At 40.0% G+C, this 20,476-nt stretch overlaps 2 protein-coding genes across 5 annotated transcripts; both read left to right on the forward strand.

Moving 5' to 3' along the window:
* The first annotated feature begins 1,257 nt into the window (after positions 1-1,257).
* endou2 (endonuclease, polyU-specific 2) lies at positions 1,258-5,523 on the forward strand. Of its 2 annotated transcripts, none has more exons than XM_015961265.3 (7): positions 1,258-1,364; positions 1,890-2,040; positions 2,187-2,292; positions 2,773-2,894; positions 4,575-4,687; positions 4,842-4,995; positions 5,172-5,523. In XM_015961265.3, exons 2-7 carry the CDS (start codon positions 1,927-1,929, stop codon positions 5,433-5,435), a joined length of 873 nt encoding a protein of 290 aa, XP_015816751.1. In that variant the 5' UTR covers positions 1,258-1,364; positions 1,890-1,926; the 3' UTR covers positions 5,436-5,523. The 2 variants fall into 2 exon arrangements, with proteins under 2 accessions (XP_015816751.1, XP_015816752.1); XM_015961266.3 differs by having other exon boundaries at positions 1,267-1,364; positions 1,878-2,040.
* Positions 5,524-7,203: 1,680 nt separating this feature from the next.
* LOC107386705 (NEDD4 family-interacting protein 1-like) lies at positions 7,204-13,597 on the forward strand. Of its 3 annotated transcripts, none has more exons than XM_015961268.3 (8): positions 7,204-7,399; positions 8,270-8,357; positions 8,596-8,726; positions 9,766-9,828; positions 10,301-10,388; positions 11,361-11,485; positions 11,729-11,795; positions 12,625-13,597. In XM_015961268.3, exons 1-8 carry the CDS (start codon positions 7,370-7,372, stop codon positions 12,726-12,728), a joined length of 696 nt encoding a protein of 231 aa, XP_015816754.3. In that variant the 5' UTR covers positions 7,204-7,369; the 3' UTR covers positions 12,729-13,597. The 3 variants fall into 3 exon arrangements, with proteins under 3 accessions (XP_015816754.3, XP_015816755.3, XP_015816756.3); XM_015961269.3 differs by having other exon boundaries at positions 9,769-9,828; XM_015961270.3 differs by lacking the exon at positions 9,766-9,828 and having other exon boundaries at positions 7,206-7,399.
* Positions 13,598-20,476: the final 6,879 nt, after the last annotated feature.

Below are 20,476 nucleotides of genomic sequence, written 5' to 3' on the forward strand. Positions count from 1 at the left end.
TCTGTTGTGTCTACCACTAGGGGGAAGTATAGGAGAGGAGAATGTAGGTCGGAGGGAAGGAGAAGGAGTGGAAGAGTTATGATACTGCTACATGTGATGCCGGTTTGAATAACTGCATCACATGTAGCAGTATCAGGCATCCATCTTAACTCTTCCACCCCTTCGCTTTCCCTTCTTTCCATGTTCGCCTCTCCTATTCTACTTACTAATGGTTGACTCATTAAACTCACAAAATTGTCACTAATAATCAGTACATAGTAATGCTTAGGCCCTGCCGTCAGCAGGGGTGGCCACAAATTTGCTGTCAGGGTGGCACTGGCCCACCCTGAACCCCACCTTGAACCGCCCGTGGCTGTGGACCAAAATGTTTATGCAGAACATTACTTTAGACATAAATCATCAAATTTAATCAATTGCAAATGGTTATTTTCCTATTTAGCTTTAAAAGTGAAAGTAACATTTTAAATCAGCAATCAATTAATAAAATATAATTTCAGCTACTATTATTTATTAATGCTTTTAAATCTAGAGTGCAGAAACATTTTATTGTGGAAAAAAATGATTTATTTTTCCTGGAAAATAATTGCAGCAGGTATGTCAGCACATAATTATAGGGAGGTACATCTTAGAATACGTGAAACTAAGATCATCTGTTGGGACTGAGTCTGTTTTGGTAATAAAAATAACATTATGGGTGATCTCGGATCATCATGAGATCTCATGATATGAATCGGCCACAGAGCCACATGGGATTTTGCTTGAAATCTGACAAATTGACAAAGTCAAAACCATTATTTCTTGATCAGCTGTGGGGGCCATCTTGAATTGGTTTAACTCCAATAGTTAACCAGTTACAGGTGAACGTATAAAAGCTGATTTGTGTGTGTTTCATTCAGATCTGTCCAAAGGCTCATGAGATATGTGGCAAAAACCCAGGAAAGGTCCGATTAAAAAGCCACAGTGCTTAATTGAACATTGTGAAAATGTTTTTCCACTAATTTTTTTATTTTGTGGTGGTGAAAATAACTCTGAGCTCCCTGGCAGCTTCTTTACCTGAACCATGACCCACATTTACCCCGTGATCCAGAGGTTAGGCTGTCAGAGACACAATGACTCGCTGAAGAAACAAAGAGCCCACATTTTAGCCTGAAACTGAAAAGACAGACAACATTGCGATCCTTTTGGCTAGAGTTGCTGACAGTGGATAACCCTTTAAACGGCCCCCCCTCCCGTCCTGTCCCATCCTCACTGCCTGCCTGACTCACTCGCTGATACTGGGCCCACAGCAAACCAGCATCAGGACCACCTGACCACCACAGACACGTTCCACCACTGCCGTTGGATCAGTTAGCTCTGACCTGCTGGTAAAGTTATTTTTTACTTTCACCAGTGGTCCAAAACCTACTTAGTCCTGAATTTAAGTAAATTATTTTGTTATTGTTTGATATCTTAATGAGCAACATAAAAATTATTAGACATTAATAATAAGAAGGTGACTTAAACATGAAATAATCCAATTTTTTGAAAGATTTTCATAAATAATTCACCTTTTCAAAAAGAATTGTGTCACAGGAATGTATGTGATTAAGGTAGGAACACAATGCTTTCTTTTGAATTATTAATTATACAGGTGAAGAAAAGTTACTTAAATTTATAACTGTTGTGTATTGTTGGACACTTGTTTCAGACACTGGATTACTCTTATTTTGAAAAAGTCCCTCCTCATTTTTAATAATTTGCTGTTAAATTGCTAAAGGTGCATTTTTTTCTCCTTTTTCTGTCTTAAAAGGTCAAATAAACTCGTCTACAACAATTAAACAAACAGGTTATTCAGAAGAAAAAAATACATGATTTGACTGTTTTTATAAAAATCGAAGCATCACTTGCAGCCACTGAGGGGCCAGGAACACAAGGAGTGGTCGTACGATGATCGACAATGACAGACTGCTTGACAAAGAGCTGTCGGCCATTGTTCAGAAGCTGTGGGACAACGACATCAACAGACTCACACCTGGAAAAGACTACAAGATCTCCTTGCAGGTTCACACATCCGCACCAGCAATTAAACAATCACCTTTAGCTGATCTACTGGAAAACAAGACATCATGTTTTAAAAAGCTCATTTGACATTCCAGTTGATGACAGAGCAGATTAGGTTAATCTGTAGTAATTCCTTTTTGATGCAGGGCAAAGCTGGAGACAGCATGGGCGTCGGTGACAACAGCGACGCAGCGGGATTCCCTCTGTTTACATTTGTAGATGAGAATATTTTCAAAAAGGAGACATTTTTAGGTAGGTGCTCACGTTTGTATGGAAATATTTTATTAAGAGCTTCACCATAACTGGAGCAGGAAATATGTAAATCTGTGTTTTTATCCACTCAGAATGTCAGAAGTGATTTGATTTTTATTATAATAATGGATGCAGCATTTATTTTTTGTACAGCTGCACCATCAAGCATGATTACTTCGTGCATTTCACGTCCGTTTGCTGCTTCCACTTCCTGTCAGAGTAGAGCTCTCTCTTGTCTAATCTCCTTATGACGAGCAGTGACATGTTGGGTAATCACAGAGCGTGTCTTCTGGATGCAAAATGATGCAGCACCCTTCCCTCCAGATCATCTTTTCCTGTTTATAGTTTAGCCATTTGAGTGGTGATTAAAGGTGTTTTGCACATAATTATTTCTATATATCTGTTTTATGCTGAGTCAAAAATTATTATTCTTTTTTTTCTTCAAGTTTTCAAATCCTTTTCTGGATTCTGTTGCTGCAGCTTTTATCTCTCTGCTGGATAACTATGAGAGTGACACCGGAGAGCCAGAAATCGTAACTCCTGAGGAGGAGGCGGAGAACCACAAGTTCCTGGACTCCATTGTTCAGACTCCCACTATGAAGGTACCTGAGGGAGAATTTGTAAAAAAAAAAAGTTACTAACATACTTAGTTACTTAGTTGATTACTTATGTACTTACTTATACTTACACTTACTTAGTTATTTAGTTAATTCTTTACATACTTACTCACTCACTCACAGTACTTATTTACCTACATACTTAGTTCCTTAGTTGATTGCTTACTTATGTACTTACTTACGTACATTCTTACATATACTTACTTAGTTATTTAGTTATTTACTTACATAATTGCTTACTTACTTACTGATGTACTTATTTACTTAGTTCCTTAGTTGATTACTTTTATTATGTACTTACATTCTTAAATATTCTTACATACTTAGTTAATTACTTACTTACATGTGTATTTATGTTCTTTAGTTGAAAACTTTTTATGTACTTACTTATACTTACTTATTTAGTTGATTACTTATTTGTGTACTTACTTACGTTCTTACATATATTTACTTAGATATTTAGTTAATTACTTACATACTCATGTACTTATTTACTTACATACTTAGTTCCTTAGTTGATTAAATATTTATGTACTTACATATATTTACTTAGTTATTTAGTTAATTACTTACATAATTGCTTACTTACTTACTGATGTACTTATTTACTTTCGTACTTAGTTCCTTAGTTGATTACTTTCTTATGTACTTACATTCTTAAATATTCTTACATACTTAGTTAATTACTTACTTACATGTGTACTTATGTTCTTTAGTTGAAAACTTATGTACTTACTTATACTTACTGGCTGCACAGTGGTGCAGTGGTTAGAGCTGTTGCCTTGCAGCGAGAAGTTCCTGGGTTCGCTTCCCAGCCTGGGATCTTTCTGCATGGAGTTTGCATGTTCTCCCTGTGCATGCGTGGGTTCTCTCTGGGTCCGGCTTCCTCCCACAGTCCAAAAACACGACTGTTAGGTTAATTGGTCTGTCTAAATTGTCCTTAGGTGTGAGTGTGTGTGTGCATGATTGTTTGTCCTGTGTGTGTCTGTGTTGCCCTGCGATGGACTGGCTCTCTGTCCAGGGTGTACCCCGCCTCATTGCCCGTTGACTGCTGGAGGTAGGCACCAGACCCCCCCCCCACCCCCACCCCCACCCCCCCACGACCCCACATGGTCAAGCGGGTTCAGAAAATGGATGGATGGACTTATACTTACTTATTTAGTTGATTACGTATTTGTGTACTTACTTACGTTCTTACATATAATTACTTAGTTAATTAGTTAATTACTTACTTACTCATGTACTTATTTACTTACATACTTAGTTCCTTAGTTGATTACATTTTTATGTACTTACTTACACGTGCTTTTTTAGTTGATTACTTTTTTGTTTACTTACTTACATTCTTACATTTATTTACTTAGTTATTTAGTTAATTACTTACTTACTTACTCATGTAATTTTTTACTTACATACTTACTCATACTTACTTATTTAGTTGATTACCTTCTTATGTACTTACTTATGTTCTTACATATTCTTACTTACTTAGTTAATTACTTACTTACATACTTAGTTCCTTAGTAAATTACATACTTGCATATTTACTTCATTACTTACTTACTTATTTACATACATACATACTTACTAACTTACTTTCTTACTTACCTGCATATTTATTTACGTACTTACTTTTATATTTATTTTTTCATGTATTGTTTTCAGATAGCCCACAAATACCTGGCGGAGAAGCATCTTTCACCTGAGGATGAGGCGGGATTCAAGAAGCAGCTCTACAGGATCTGGTTTGAGCTCTATGCAAGGCGAGGATCCAGCAGGTGAGTGGAAATCGATGCAACATCTAAAAATAACTTCACAGGAGGAATCTAACACCAGAGTCGTGATTGTTTCACACAGAGAAACAGAATCCTCTGGAGTGGGGACCTCTGCAAATGTAGTTTCAGTTCACTGTTGTAGTTTTTGTACCACCAGGCCAGATTCTTCAGGGTTTGAACACGTGTTTGTTGGGGAGACAAGAGGCAGGCGGACTGTCATTGGCTTCCACAACTGGATCCAGCTGTACTTACAAGAAAAGCTGGGTCACATTGATTATAAAGGCTACACTGTTGATGCAAATTCACCCCAGGTACGACATGCTGATGCGTAATGTTTCTGGCTCCAGTAAAAGGTGATAATGTTGTTAATGTTTAAAATTCAATTAAGCTGTGAGTAAACAGACAGGATTGTTTCTTCATCCCTCTCTGCTCTCATTTTTAGTCATTTTTTAAGTCATCAGGCCTTCTTTCCTTCCTTTTGCTGCAGCCTGATGAGAACAAACACATCCTGGCACTTCAGTTCAGCTGGAAGAACGGAATAAAGCCCAAGGGGAGCATCTTCATCGGCGTCAGTCCGGAGTTTGAGTTTGCCCTCTATACTCTCTGTTTCCTCAGCTCGCCCAATGAGCGAGTCAAAGTACAGTTCAGTTTGTATGATGTGGAGATTGTTTGTCACCACTACAACCAAAAGCACATAGGCACCACCTTTCCTGTGCTCCTTAGGTACCAGCATCCTCAAAAGCACAAGTAGTGATTAGTGCCTCTCCAACACTTGGGCTTGCAAAGTGTCAAGATAAACACTTTTTTTTATTTACAAAAAGTTACAATAAAACTTCTCAAGACCCATCTTTGGTTCTGTTTGTGAGTTTCCATTTCTCAACATGCAGGTATAATTACTGATATAAATACATCACTTCTGAGGAGTAAACAATTATTAACAACTCAAGCAAAACATCAACAATATATGAAATAAAAAATTATTTTCCCTCGGTGGGGAAATTTATGTCCACCAGCAGCAAAGCTTAATATTCAGTATCAAGATGCTCAACTAGAACAAATAAGCACTAAATACTTAACCGTGATCACAAGAAGAAATAATAATAACAAAAAAACATACGTGCAAAAATACTTGATGATTTAAATGGAAGACATGTACCACATCTAAAAAAAGTACTGTACTTTATCAAAAATATTTACAGGAAGAGAAAACATAGATGAAAAACTGTAAATTAGCTGAGTGAAAGCAAGTAGGAAAACAACAGAACAGTTAATAACTAACAACAATTAAAAAAACAATCATTCAATCAATCAATCAATCAATCAAAGCTTTATTTATAAAGCGCCTTCCGCAACCCTGTCAGGAAGCCCAAAGCGCTGAACATGGTTCAGTTGTAGGTAAATATATTGAATAAATCAACAATAAAAGCAATTCAAATTACAAAATACAAATTACAAAATAGATGAAACATTCTGGTATGGGACAAATGTGCAAAACAATGGATTGAGTGAACCAATGAAAACTGAAATAAATTCGACATAAAAGAGGGCCAAAATCAAACATGTTCTGGAAACTCCAAGCGGAGGAGGTGGGTTTTTAGGCGACTCTTAAAGACTGGCAGAGATGGGGACAGCCTAACTGTGGGTGGCAACTGGTTCCAGAGTGACGGTGGTAGGACTGAGAAAGCCCGGTCCCCACGGGTACGACACCTAGAACGAGGGACGGCGAGCAGGCCTTGGTCAGAGGAGCGCAGAGCGCGTGATGGGGAGTGTCTGTTCAGGAGTGTGGCTAGATAGGGGGGAGCACCACCCTGGAAGAAATGATAAACAAAGACGAGGATTTTGAATTGTGAGTGATAGCAGACCGGAAGCCAGTGCAGAGAAGCCAGAACCGGACTGATGTGGTCCCGTTTCCTGGTCCCAGTCAGGAACCTGGCTGTGCTGTTCTGCACAACCTGTAGGCGACGCAGTGATGACTGACACAACCCTGCATAGAGAGAGTTGCAGTAGTCAAGCCTAGAAATTACAAAGGCATGCAGTACCCGCTCCAGGTGGGCTCTCGACAGCATACAAAACAACTATAATAATAATGAATATATTATTATAAATTAAAATAATTAATTAAAAAACTTTACTTTCCTATTTTTCTTTTGCAATGCCAGTCATGTTTTATCTTATAAACGCTTATATAATAGTATAGAAACGCTTATCTCGCACACGTCGTCTATGGTTTCACTTTTATACTTCTACCAAACGAGGGCGCCAGAGGGTTAGTTGTGACCAATGACGTCAATTGCTTGACAGGAAAGAATTAGTCAAGTTAGCGAAAGTAACCCAAAACGGATCAATTTATGGGTAAAACTTTCTAAAAGAAACGTTTTCAAATATACAAACAAATCTAAGCAATAAAGCAGAGAGTAAAATCCTTAATTTATCTAGTTAAAATTAAATTTACTGAAATTAAAATGAAAGTGTCCACAACAACACATCTCATTGCTAACGTGAACTGTGGCTTCCGGTGAGAACACCGGAAGCAAAACATGAATGTAACTTGATACTCTTCCATCTTATCGAAAGGAACGGTTTTGCGACCATTGTGGTCCACTCGGAGTTTAAAAATTGACACTGTTAAACAATTCATCTCTTTATTGTTGGTGGGTTATTTTCGGTTCTTGATTACGAAGCGGGATGGCGGAAACCAACGCCAGATATCAGCAGGTAGGAGAAAACGCGCTATTGTAGTTTCGAATTAGTCACCCAGATGCACGTCCTGTTAATTTTTCACCGACGTGAACCTTTTATGCCTATTAACAGCAATGTATGTAAGTTCTCAGTCGGCTTCACAGTGACTAGTGTTATTGTGGTTGTGTAAATTGTGCCCTAAAGAAGCTAGCAGGCTAATATAAACACCAAACATCTTCCCTTTCGTTAGTTTGGACAGATTTTATAAACTCGGTCTAAATATGTTTTAATTATTTAAGTCGTTACTGGTTGAACCTCTCGTTTTCGGTCTTTCTAGTTAGTTAGCATTGTGAAATTCATGTGGTTAGTACAAAAAATGAACTTGAATTTCGGAGCTAGAGTGGTTTGCAGGTGAGCTTTAGCAGCAGCAGGGGCATGATACCGTTTTACCAGCTGACCAGCTTAGCTACCAGGGCAGACAGCTGGCTTCTAATGTGGCTAAATAAGCGTTTAATTTAATTGTATCATTAGAAAAAGTATGACTATATGGGGAAAATGTTTTCAAATGACCGCTGAATGTAGAAAAGTAGTTGTAGAGTTCTAATTATCGCTCATAAAAGATAAAACACAACTGGCTACAGAATATCCACTTATTCTAATACTTGATATATTTAATGACTGGGATTCTTACCAATTTTAAATAATAATATTTAAGTTGTTTTTGAGTGTTACGCTCGCTAAGGGCCACCTCTCAGGACCTATAAAGCAACATATTGTCAGATGAATAGTTGTGGTTTAAAATCTTATTTAATGTAAGAAAAGGTCTTTCTGTTCATTGGCTTGGCCAATTTCTGATTCAAAATGAAAATAATGTGAGTGACGCTTGATTGTATTTCCTTTATACAGCTGCCCAATGAGGAGGACCCAGAAGAAGGTCCACAGGCTGCAGCTGATGCTCCACCTCCATACAGCAGCATAACAGTGGACAGTTCTGGTAAAACCACCTCTTTTTTTTAGATATTCCCCTGGTCCTGAGGCCATAATTAGAACCGTTTCTGAGCTCAGTTAGACCAGAAACTAATGAATGCAAACCCATCTTTAATTAAAGTGTTCATAACTGAACCTTTGGTGAGCTTTTATCCTAATTAGTAGTAAAATCATAACAAAATGCTTATAATTAGGAAACTATGGATTTAAGAAGGTAAGTTTTTTGTATGAACATTTTTCTTCAGCCTACTTTGACAACAAGGAAGACGGGGTTTTCCCAAAGCCTCCATCATACAACGTAGCCACTACGCTACCTTCCTACGATGAGGCAGAAAGAACTAAAGCAGAGACGTCTTCTCCTCTTGTTACAGGAAGAGTAAGTGTCTCCGTTTAATCTCCACACACTCACACACACACACACACACACACACACACACACACACACACACACACACACACACACACACACACACTCGGTGGTTTGTTCTCTCAAGCTTCCGGAGATGTTTTCAAGGCAGGAAGTGTTGGGCGCCCTGCCGTGTTGTCGGGGTAAAACTAAAAAATGTTGCACACACATCCCTGAAACTGTAAATTTTCAGAACACTTTTGTTATGCAGTAGCTCAGGAGGTAGAGCGGGTTGTCCAGTCATCGGAAGGTTGCAGGTTTGATCCCGACTCCAACCAGAAAATGCTGCTGCTGTGTCCTTGGGCAAGACACTTAACTCACCTTGCATGCTGGTGGTGGTCAGAGGACCGGCTGCGCCAGTTTATGGCAGACCTCGTCTCGGTCGGCGCGCCCCAGCTACACTGTTGATGCAAATTGATGATGTTGATAATGCTGCATTGTAGCTCATCCCCACCAGCCGGTGAATGACTGAATGTATTGCGATGCGCCTTGGGGGTGGGGTGGGGGGGTGGGGGGGGGGGATTGTAGAACCCTAAGAAGGCGCTAACAAATACAAGCCATTCATTGTAAAGCAGTTTCTCACAGCTGCAATAGTGTGCTAATTGGAGGGTAAGCTAAACGAACAAATACAAATATCTTGTTTTAAGTGTGTAACTTGTCCACAAAAGCTGCTTCTGCCTCTTGAAAGGGAGAGCTCTCATTAGCCCTCTAGTGGCCACCCTTATGCATTACATCCTATTTAATTTTTATGTAAGCAGGAAGTCACATCAAGCCAAGAAGCATTCACAAGAGCACGATGATCAGACAGAAACATGTTTGAGTAAGTGCTGCTGAACTAATAAGAATAAACCCACGTGATGTCATAGCTTGATGAAAGCGTTCTGGTGGTTTTCTGGATCATCCTCGGAAGAAGACCATTTGTAATTCTGTACAAGATGGCCTTGATTGGCTTTTGATTTGTGTTTGACTGGTCGTTGTGTTTCTCTGCCACACACCGCTTTGCGCTCAGCAGCAGCCTCAGCACAGGGAGCACCTGGAGACTTTTGATGATGTTATTCGCAGTTCACTTGAGGTAATGTGGAGACGTGTGTGATTAGATCAAGTGTACAGTAGTTTTGTTGCGTTAAAGGAAACATACCTGCATTGTGTGTGTGTGTGTGTGTGTGTGTGTGTGTGTGTGTCCAGTACCCCACCCTTCATGTGTTGGTGTAGTGTTGGTTATAAGTTCTGTAAGCTCATCAGGTCCCGCTCATGTCACACTTTAATTCTAATAATAATTGTGCTTAAACACACCAGCTGTGTTGTGATGTTCCCATTTCTCTGTTAATAATTTGTTAGATCTGCTTTACTCTTTCAGCAAAGCTTGATTACTTCTAGCAGGTGCGCGACTAAGTAACCATTGGCTGAAATGAAACGCGATCGAAGGGATTAAACAAGTCTATGATGTAGAATGATTTGTTAAAGCCCAGCTGCTACGATCCAGCTTTGCTCTGATGAAACTTTTCACTGATTAATTTTTGTTCTTGTTTTTTATTTAATGACAGGACGAGGACTTTGTGACCAGAGATGATTTTGAAGACGCCGATCAGCTGAGGATAGGAAACGACGGCATCTTCATGCTCACCTTCTTCAGTTAGTCCTCCTGACTTCTCATGTCGCTCAGCCGTTCTTTCCCTTATTCCTCTTTTCTTGCACATTAAAAGGATGTTTTGGTCTTTTTGATGTGTGTAAAACTTACCCGGCCTTAGCATCCGAGCAGCAGTTAGCCCCCGTCATGGTGGATGGATTTGTTGCGCCGCAAAGGGCCACATCCCCAGAAGTGTAGTTTCGCTAAATTTACGCGTCGAGTCTATTCTTTACGTGCTACGCTTCCAGACTGAGTCACGTTCGGCAGTTCAGATCGGGGCACACAGGAAGTCAAAAACGCAAGCAGTGTAAAACATCTGGAAGCTTTCAAAATAAAATGCACAAGCACAGTTCCTGTTGATGAACTAGTAAAAAAACGGAAGTCATTACCTGTGACATCTACGTAGCTGAGGTAAACATAACAGGAAATGGATCACAAACTTTTAGGTCTTTCTCTTTGCTTGTTGTCGCGGGAACTGCTGAAACCAAGCGTGATCTTGCAGTTCTCGAGTGATTCGGTAACCTCCCAGGACCAGTAGCGTAGAATGAAATGCTGCCTGTGGGAAGGGACGTGCTAATGAGCTTGCTGGGGAAACACATCTATTTCATTATGAGCTGCTAAGGCATCCAGAAGGAGTGCCGGGTTAAAAATAAACTCGAAGTGGCAAGGGAATACGTCACTACACTTCTGGGTTGCGTTCAAAAGGCGAAGCTTTGCTGCTGGTGGAAGTGCTGCGTGCTAGGCTCTGTGGACGTTATGTGGCGCTTGCGCGTCCGGTGGAAAGTCCCAGTTAGAATCGCTAGCTTACCTTATGAAGATGGGGGACTAATATTTACTCAAAAAGACCGTTCATTCAGAAGTCCATGACCGATATGATAATTGAACTCCTACTCTGGAACAAAGTGTCCAAAACGTTAGCATTCTTAATCACGAGCCTAAATGCTCACCATCCTTTCCCTTTGCCTCTCTCTTCCCAGTGGCATTCCTGTTCAACTGGATTGGTTTCTTCCTGTCTTTCTGTCTGACCACCTCGGCAGCTGGACGATACGGGGCGATCTCAGGCTTTGGGCTCTCCCTCGTCAAATGGATCCTCATTGTCCGGGTACAAGACACAAACACCCACTTGTTACAGCGCCGTAAAAGACCAATAAAACAGAGTTTTATGGGTTCAGGAACACATCTAAAGCCCCGAACACCATTGTGGTATTTCAGTTCTGTCTCAGTAGTGGCCAAGAAATGTTTCCTCAATGATTTCTAGATGATTTAGCTGTTTTTGGATTCATTTCTTTAAGATTTATTTATTTATTCTAACTAGTTATTTCTGCGGCTGTGTTGGTGTTTTTAGTTCTCCACATACTTCCCTGGTTACTTTGATGGACAGTACTGGCTGTGGTGGGTGTTCCTGGTGTTGGGTGAGTAGAAAACCTTTGCTTAATCCTAGTTGTGACAAATTCTAGTGATGCTCTCATTCATATCACACAAATTATACGAAATACACAATACTGTAGTTTGACATGGGTGGAAATCTTAGGTGGATGGAGGTACTTTACACACAGTCTCTCTCTCTCTCTCCCTCTCTCTCTCTCTCTCTGACACACTCTCTCTGTCTTTCTGTCTGTCTTTCTGTCTTTCTCTCCATCCGGGGTGGGACTCGATAAAAAATTAATCTAATTAATTAAAGCCTTTGTAATTATTTATTTTGATGAATCGTAATTTAAACGTTCAAGAAAATTTGCCCCCAGAGTCACTTTTTAAATGAAAAATAATGAGGCAGAGACAAACAACAGACATGGACATTGTTATTGGAAACTTAAGCTCTTTAAATGTCTTCCATGGTTACTGCTTTGATTTCAAGCATATGAAATGGTTCGCCCTTTATGGGCCATTCCCATCTGTACCGGGTCGGCCCGGGCCGGGTAGCGTAGGTTGTTTACATTTCTGGGTGGCCTGGTATTTTTCCGGGCCAATCAAGGCTCATTCTCAGCCCTCTTCTCGAGGGGGTCTGCTTCAGGCCGACCAGGGCCAACACACCCACTGCTGACAGCAAATTCACACCTTCCATTAGAGCAAGCCTCTGATTGGTGGGTAGAATCAGCCCACATGGGCTTAAGGCAAGGATGTGTGGAATCAACCGGGCCAGGCTGGGGCCGACTGGGGCTACCCGGCCCGGGCCGACCCGGTACAGATGGGAATGGCTCACAGCCCCCCCACCCCCACACACACATGTGTTTTCCTCCTCAGGCTTTTTACTCTTCGTCCGAGGCTTCATCAATTATGCCAGGATTCGGAAGATGGCTGACACCTTATCCACTTTGCCCCGCACCCGGGTCCTCTTCATCTACTGAGCTTGCAACCCACCCACCAGTATTCATCACTGTTTTTATGTCATCTTAATTTTCAACATCTGATATTTTGCAATCACAAAAGGGGTCGTTTTAACCTCTTCTTGACACAATTTGGACAATGTGGCATCTTAAACCCCCTTTTGTTTGCTAAATCAGTGACGGGTGAAGAAATCTGCACAACACTGGAGTTATCGGTGATCTGTGAAGTGCTTTCTGTGATTATGTGATGTTTAAATGAATGCCTTATTGTTTTACCGTTTGTTGGTAGCAGCAACACGTGTTGTCCCTCACTCGTAGCCACCAGGGGGCACTCTTGTTTGTGTTATTTTCCTTCAGGTGTTTTTTATTTTTACTGTAAAAAGGTGGTTGTTGACCAAGCTTCTGTGGGTGATCCTGAGGTCACAGGTTGATTAACTCGATGTGAGGTCCTGTATTCCAGTTTATTGTACTTTTACCTTTTCTCAACAATGCGCTTTACTGCTTGTGTGTTAAACAATCACACTATTTAGCTTTTGAAAAACAACCAGAGGACAGATTCATCCCTTAATATATTTTTGTCTATGCATCCGTAAATTGTTCATTTATTGTGCCGGCGTTTCTCGTCATCAAACATCCTGCCGGGATTTTTACAGCTTTTAAAGTTTTTGTCAGGAGGTGATAGTTTGTCACGACTTAAATGTGAGATTTTCTCCTAATTATCCTAATTATCTTCTTTTTCCTTATTTAATACAGTGAAGTAATGAGATGTTTCTTTAATTATTTCACTGTGTTAAATAAGAAAAAAAAAGATAATTATGAGTCAGCACAGAATGAAAATACAGTAGATTTTCTCCTGTCGAATAAATACTTCCAACACCCTGTAACTGTGACTTGGCTTCCTGGTGTTGCTTTTTTATTTGTCAAATATGTATTTCTTACTGTGTCTTTTCTGAAGAAATGCTGGGGTTTATACATTTTAAGGCAGAGGAATCAGAATTCTTGTGAATTTTTTTCTACATTTTCGCTTGTTTAGGAATAATTTATTTCAAAACAGGGTTGTTGATATTACCAGTGATGATTTATTTCAAAATCCGAGTATTTTTTTTAACGATTGTTACAAATTTAAAGCAGATTTATGTTTTTAGCAGATGTACAGAGAGCTACAGCATGGTGAAACCTCATCTGTCATGAGGTGTAGCTGCTAAATTTAACACGCGAGACACATGTTTGCCAGGGTGGACATGATTTACAGGTGGTGGCTGCTAATTGCACATGTCAGCTGTGTTTTTCCTGTGCAGTTGGAACAGGAAGTGAAGGTCACCCCTCCTGGAAGACATGTCACTCCAACCCACACTTTCTGGTCTCACTGGAAACTTCTAATGTCGCACTGAGACGTTTTAAGTCTCATAGCCTCTCAGTTGGGGGTATTTCTGTCTCAGTTGTAAGATTTTATTTTACTTTCACTCTGTAAACAGAAGGTTGCAGGTTTGAGACCCGCTCAGTCAGTCGCTTTTGTGTCCTTGGGCAAGACGCTTAACTCACCTTGCCTGCTGGTGGTGGTCGGAGGGATCGGGGGCACCTGTGTATGGCAGACTCGCCTCTGTCAGTGTGCCCCAGGGCAGCTGTGGTGACAGTGAAGCTCATCACCAGGGTGTGAATAGGTGAAGGACTGATTGGGTTGTAAAGTGCCTTGGGGAGTTCCTGGACTCTAGAAGGCGCTATGTCAAATACAGGCTATTTACCATTTTCCATAAGATAACAAACATGCCAGTTTTAGTAGATTTAATAACCTGTAGAGGTTAAAGGTCATCCAGAGGACCTTCAACACACCTCCTCTGAGTCACCACGTCACCAGATAAACTAAAATAAACAAACTTAACTTTGCCAGGTGCAGATGGTTCAACTGTTGGAAGGGTTTGAACTGCAAAGCACACAAACAACACGATTTCCTGTCATCTCACAAATCCTACCTTAATTCACCAGAATCCTATCCGAAGCGTCATCCCTCGTCTGTTCCAGCGAGGTCACTCGGTGCAGATGTTCCTCCTATCCAGATGTCATTCATAAAGCAACCCCATTGTGCCGAGACCTGTTTGTGTCTTGTCAGCTGCCCCCAATTTAGACAGAGGGAAGTAGTTTCTTGGATGGGAATCGTGCGCTCGCCAAGTGCTTGTGATGCTTGCATGTTTTAGCTATCAGAAGATAAGAGGAGTTTTGTGATTTACAGAGAGCGTGGGAGTGAGCAGTCTCTCCAAAACGACATGCTTTTACTTTTCTGGCTTCTGACAGTCGAGTGGACTTTTTTTGTTCAAATACAGATTTCGTTTGTCTATGGGAAATCTGGTGCCTTGAGATGGGGAATTCTGAACAGATCTTTACCAAACAGATTCCATTTGAGGTTCCGCGTGTTTTAGAGATATTTCAGCAAATATCAGGCCGTTAGCTTCTATTTCTAACCTAGCTCTGCTCAAAGTTAACGGCATTAAACCTAGTTAGAATAAGTCACACAGTTGGGTTATACTTGACGATTTCTGATATTTTAAAATCCCAAATAAAATGTAGTCGACCACAAATGGGGAAGGATCTTTAACCCCCTAATTTTCTTCTGTTTTGATCACATTATCCCACCAGACTTCCATAATAAATGCATTTCAGAGTCAGAGTAGTTCAGTTGTGCAGCTCAGATTTATATTTGAAAAAAAAAAATCATAAAATATAAACCCACTGATTTGTTCCATTCTGCTATGCATAATTTATATTTTATAATCTAAAATTTGTCCAAACATTCTGAAAAGTAAAATAGCTAAAAATGAGATTTGTCTTTTTATAATGCTCCTTTTTACTGATGGAAGAAGAGAGATTTGTGGGTTTGCTTGTTTTCATGGGACTTAGGCAGCCGCTTATCTGGCTGAACTGTCATTACATAATGGTTGGACTCACTTTGAAAGGGGAAAGATGTGAAAAATAAAAGAATCAGATAATAAATAGAAGATAGGAAATATTTACTCCCAGTCAAATGTTTAAACAGGTTTTTCAAAATAGTGATAAAAATGCCAGAAAAGTAAAAAAAATAAAGAAGTTGTAAAACAATGCATTGAAATTATTTTTTTTAGAGTTTTCAACACATAAAATGCTGTAAAACTAGTTAAAAAGATGATGCAGTGACTTATCTGTCATGCTAGTGTTTTTGTTGCAACACACGGTTTCATCAAAATTCAAGAGCAGCCTTCATTTTTCAAAACTTTCATACTATTTTAGTTATTTTTCATATTTGCTGGGTTTGGGTAGATGCAAGTTACAGGAACAAGAAACTGATCTGTTGCGTGATCTTTAGTTTGAGACATAAAGTTAGGATTTGTACTCCGTCTGTCAGTTCCACTCAGCAATACTGATTCTCAGTGCACAGAAATAAAACAAATGATCACCTTAACATGGCCAGGTCAGGAAAACCTTTAACAAGTCCTCGTTTATTTAAAACTCTGCACTTCCTGCCAGAGACCTCCCATCACCTTGAGACAAACAGCAGTCAGCTGGAGCCTCATGCTGTCAGTCGGAGTTTCAGATGGGAGGTTCCCAGGATGTGGGGAGGATGTGGGTTGCATCCAAATGATATATCCGTCCTCGTCTTCTCTCTGTGTGTGTGTATGTGTGAGAGTGAGAGAGAGAGAGAGAAAGAGAGAGATTGGGGGCAGAGGGGGAGGAGTGTTATCACTGAAGTGTGAGTCATCCTGACCCTCCCCTCCTCTCTGCCTTCTCTTTATGTGGCATGTGTGTATATATGTATGAGTGATGTGAGTTGGGAGGATGTGTAATTCCATAATCCAGTATGATCTGTGTGTGTGAGCTGTGTGCATATGTGTGAGGCTGGTAAAGCCCTGGTGAGTCATCCTCAGACCAGCATCGCTTGTTACCATGGGTCACACTCAGCAGGTACCCCACCTCCCTGTGTGTGTGTGTGTGTGTGTTTAAACCCACCTCTCTCCCATATCCTCTTCTTCCTCCTCCACCTTCATCTCCTTTTTCCTCTCTGAATCAGAGATGACTCCCCACCACCAGCAATGACATCACCACCCCCTCCCCGAACACTTTATTGTGGTGAATCATACTGTACGTTGAGATTTTCTCAGTTTCTGTCTTCCGCTCACCTGACGCGGTAAAACCTAAACGTTCACTCAGAAAATCAGATTGAAATCACTGAGATGCTTGTGTGAAGAATGTAACTGAATGCCACCAGTCATAATACAAAATGCAGACATTCCTGTGCAATCGAACGTGCTTCCACATGGTATTCTGATGCTCATGTGTGATAATCACACAACCATGTGTGTTAAACCATTTCAACACAGTTAGTCCCCAATTAAATAGTAGGAACTGAGATTTTTTTTTCTTACACAAATCTCAAAAATTGCATTAAAGTGACAACATGTATTTACCCTGACATTTCGATGGATATTTCTAGAGATTAATGGTTAGATTAGAAGTACACATTGTCTCTTAACTAAGAGCATCATTAATAATTAGCACACAGAAGCTACTTAAAGGAAGAGTCAACAGCTGGAATGTGGGACATAAAAATATGTTTATTGTTGCTCTTTGTGCAGAAACATTCACATACAAGTAATATGAGTTGTAAGAAATGGGCCGATTGGAAGTTTGGCACAACTCTGTCTTTGTGAACGTGTAAGGGTCTTTTTACACAAGCAGCTACCCATTGGGTCAACTCGACTCAGCTCTACTCAACATAGTTCGGGTCATTTTATATACATCTCTAGTGGGTGGATTCTTCATAGAGGGGCGGCCCCAAAATTCAAAAAGTAGCGTTAGAAACAAAAACGCAACCCAACGCATTGGAGGCCATGTTAACGATGTTGAACAATCTGCTCATTTGATATCGTTTTGTCAGATTTCAAAAATTAGGGACCCAGAATACGCTGCAAGCAGCAATGATATGAAACGGAAACACTGTGGATCTACCAGCCACTCCACCCTGTATGCTAGAGCCAGATCGAAGCTGGTACTAATAATGGGGCAGCTACCACAGACCCGTTACCAGTGGAAAAGTCTTGGAACTGCACCAGGCCAAGACGAGCTGTGCCAAGTAGGTGCTAGTAGTCTAGACATCTAGACAGACTGTAGTAGAAGCTAAAGGATTTTGTTCTGCAGGTCGGTGTAGCCATGCTCTATCAGAGCTTCGGCAGGTCCAAACAATCTTGCCAACCACAATGCTTTATCGGTTTGGTAGGCGGGATGTTGTTGTGATGGAGCAAAACAACAAAAGATGGCAACAGCTCATTTGAATCAGCTTTGGCATCAACCCTGTACTATTTAGACTTGGGCTTTTCTTTGAGTCAAGAGCAGATAGAGGTACTTACGTTATTTATTTAGAAAAAAGATGCATTTGCGACTTCTTTGACATTGTAAGGCGAACTGCCCCTTTTACTGACATCCGTAGCGGTGAGTACATTGCGTTGTTCGTTGTCCAGTAGCATGCAAAGACAACCTTAGAATCTGCCCCACGACTGAGTGTCTATGGGTTGTGATGAGACTATATATTCACATATATAGGATGGCTTGCCAGGCTAAGGTGCTTGTGGAAATGGGCGACAAAAATTTGTAGCAGTAAAGATCAAGAGCCCTGTTCACACTACAGATTTTTAAAATTGCCTGTGATTTTCAAAACATGATTTACCACATATGCAGTGATACATCACAGATTTAACAATTTTGGTCTTACAGTGTGTAGTGGCAACTTGGCAAATACTACACACAAACTGCCTTCACTCACAGGCATTCTCCGCTGACAAAGGAAATCTCGCGAGATAAAACGTGACTTCAAAGTAAACAAACATTGCAGAGGTGGAGCATGCAATGCACTTCTGTTACCTCGCTTTCTGATTGCCTAAATGTCATAATCAACAGGCGGGGCTCTGTTTGTTCCCGAAAATCAAACCAAGACAATCCAACATAAAAGCCTGAATTTAGGACCAAAGTGGTCACGACGTCCTTCTGAGCATACTGGAGTGCTCGTAACGCACCACACAGGGTATCTGATCTGGTCAAAAACTGGCATGATAATCCTGCCATGTGAACCAGGCTTGAAGACAAGCCTCTATCACGAGTTTGTTACAGTATAGAACTTAAGCCTAGTTCACAGAAGGATACTTGTGTCATTTTTGACCAGCCCCGCCCCTTCTGACAATCCTGAGGATGCCCACAATTATCATAATGAATCTAAAGTTAAACTCGTCAGATATTCATATCATGTGTGGTGTGTAAAGTGTACTCTGCTCAAAAGTACATTGGGATGGCTTGTATTAAAAATCCTAGCTTTGGGGTGTGTTTGATTGACTTGGTCTGATTTTTGGCAACAAACCAGCATGCTGCCTGCTGATTTTTACATGTAGACATTCATGAAGTGATGCAACAAAAACACAAAATATTCTCCCTGTACGCTAAGTTTGTTTATTCTGAAGTCACGTCTGGTCTTGCACGATTTCCATCTGACTGGCAAATGTCCAGGTGTAAAATCAGTTTGTGTATAGTATTTGCGGGGTTGCCACTTTTGGACCAAAACTGGAAAACGTGTGTTTTTATTTATTTATCACGATGTGTGGAGACTTTCATGCTTTGAAAATTGTTGGACAATTTAAAAATCCTGCCAAGTGAACCAGGCTTTATGAGCACCCTTAGGAACGTCTCTTGGAGATATGATTTATACCAACAGGGAGTCAGCCATTTTAGATCAAAGACACCATTGTTGGTTTCTTTTCACTTTGAAATCGTGTTTTTTGTGCGTCTTTTTGGGCTTTAACATTTGATTATCAGTTGTAATACTGGCCACATGAAATTTAATATTATTTATTATTGGAAAATAACACTAAATAAAAAGTGATCTAGCTGAAAAAATAAAACAGTACAAAGCCTCATTATCATTATGACATTGTTGATTCATGTTGAGGGTTACTATTTGCCCTAAAGTATCAATTCCTCATTTTGCAGCTTTTGCATAAATCATTTATTGCCTTTCCTATGGTTTTCTTGTTTTTTTACCCAGCACCAAATAATGTGAAGTCATCACAGCCCTTCCTGTTTTTCTTGCTGTTTAGCACTATTTTATCTAACATGAAACATGACGCTAGTTACTTTATTTCACCGCTCACGTCAACAAAGTGCTGACCAATTATGCTCTGCGGGCATCTTTGAATGTCATTAAAAGCAAATTCATCACATTGCTTGTTGATATCAGTTCGTTGTATGGCTTATTAGCGTGGTGTTTAATTAGACCAATGAGTTTTAGCTACCACAGAAATTTACACTTTATTTGACTGAACTGAAGTTGTTGGACTTTTGATGATTTTTTCAGAAAATATTTCACTGACAATCACACAATAACTTTTAAAACAAGCTTTTTCTTTTTTAAAGCATATGTGCATCACAATATTGGCATTTTTGTCTTCTTTCACCCAATGTGTCTCACCCCGTCAACATATCTTGTAAACTGAAAGTGAAGGGCATTTTTTAGAGCTATTCGATTACCAACAGTTTAACTCTTGTTTTCTGATACCAATATAAACCAATTCCAGTATACGCGGTGTCCCTCCTTATAAGTTATTAAGTGTCTTCATTATTTTAGATGATTCAATTCAATTCAATTCAAAAATACTTTGTTAATCCCAGAGGGAAATTGATTAACATCACGTCTCCCATCATATATACTTAAACATTATCTGTGCAAAATTGGACAACTACTTCAATTTAAATTTGGCCAG

This window comes from Nothobranchius furzeri, chromosome 10 (genome assembly GCF_043380555.1).
Source record: "Nothobranchius furzeri strain GRZ-AD chromosome 10, NfurGRZ-RIMD1, whole genome shotgun sequence".
In the NCBI taxonomy this organism is placed as follows: domain Eukaryota; kingdom Metazoa; phylum Chordata; class Actinopteri; order Cyprinodontiformes; family Nothobranchiidae; genus Nothobranchius; species Nothobranchius furzeri.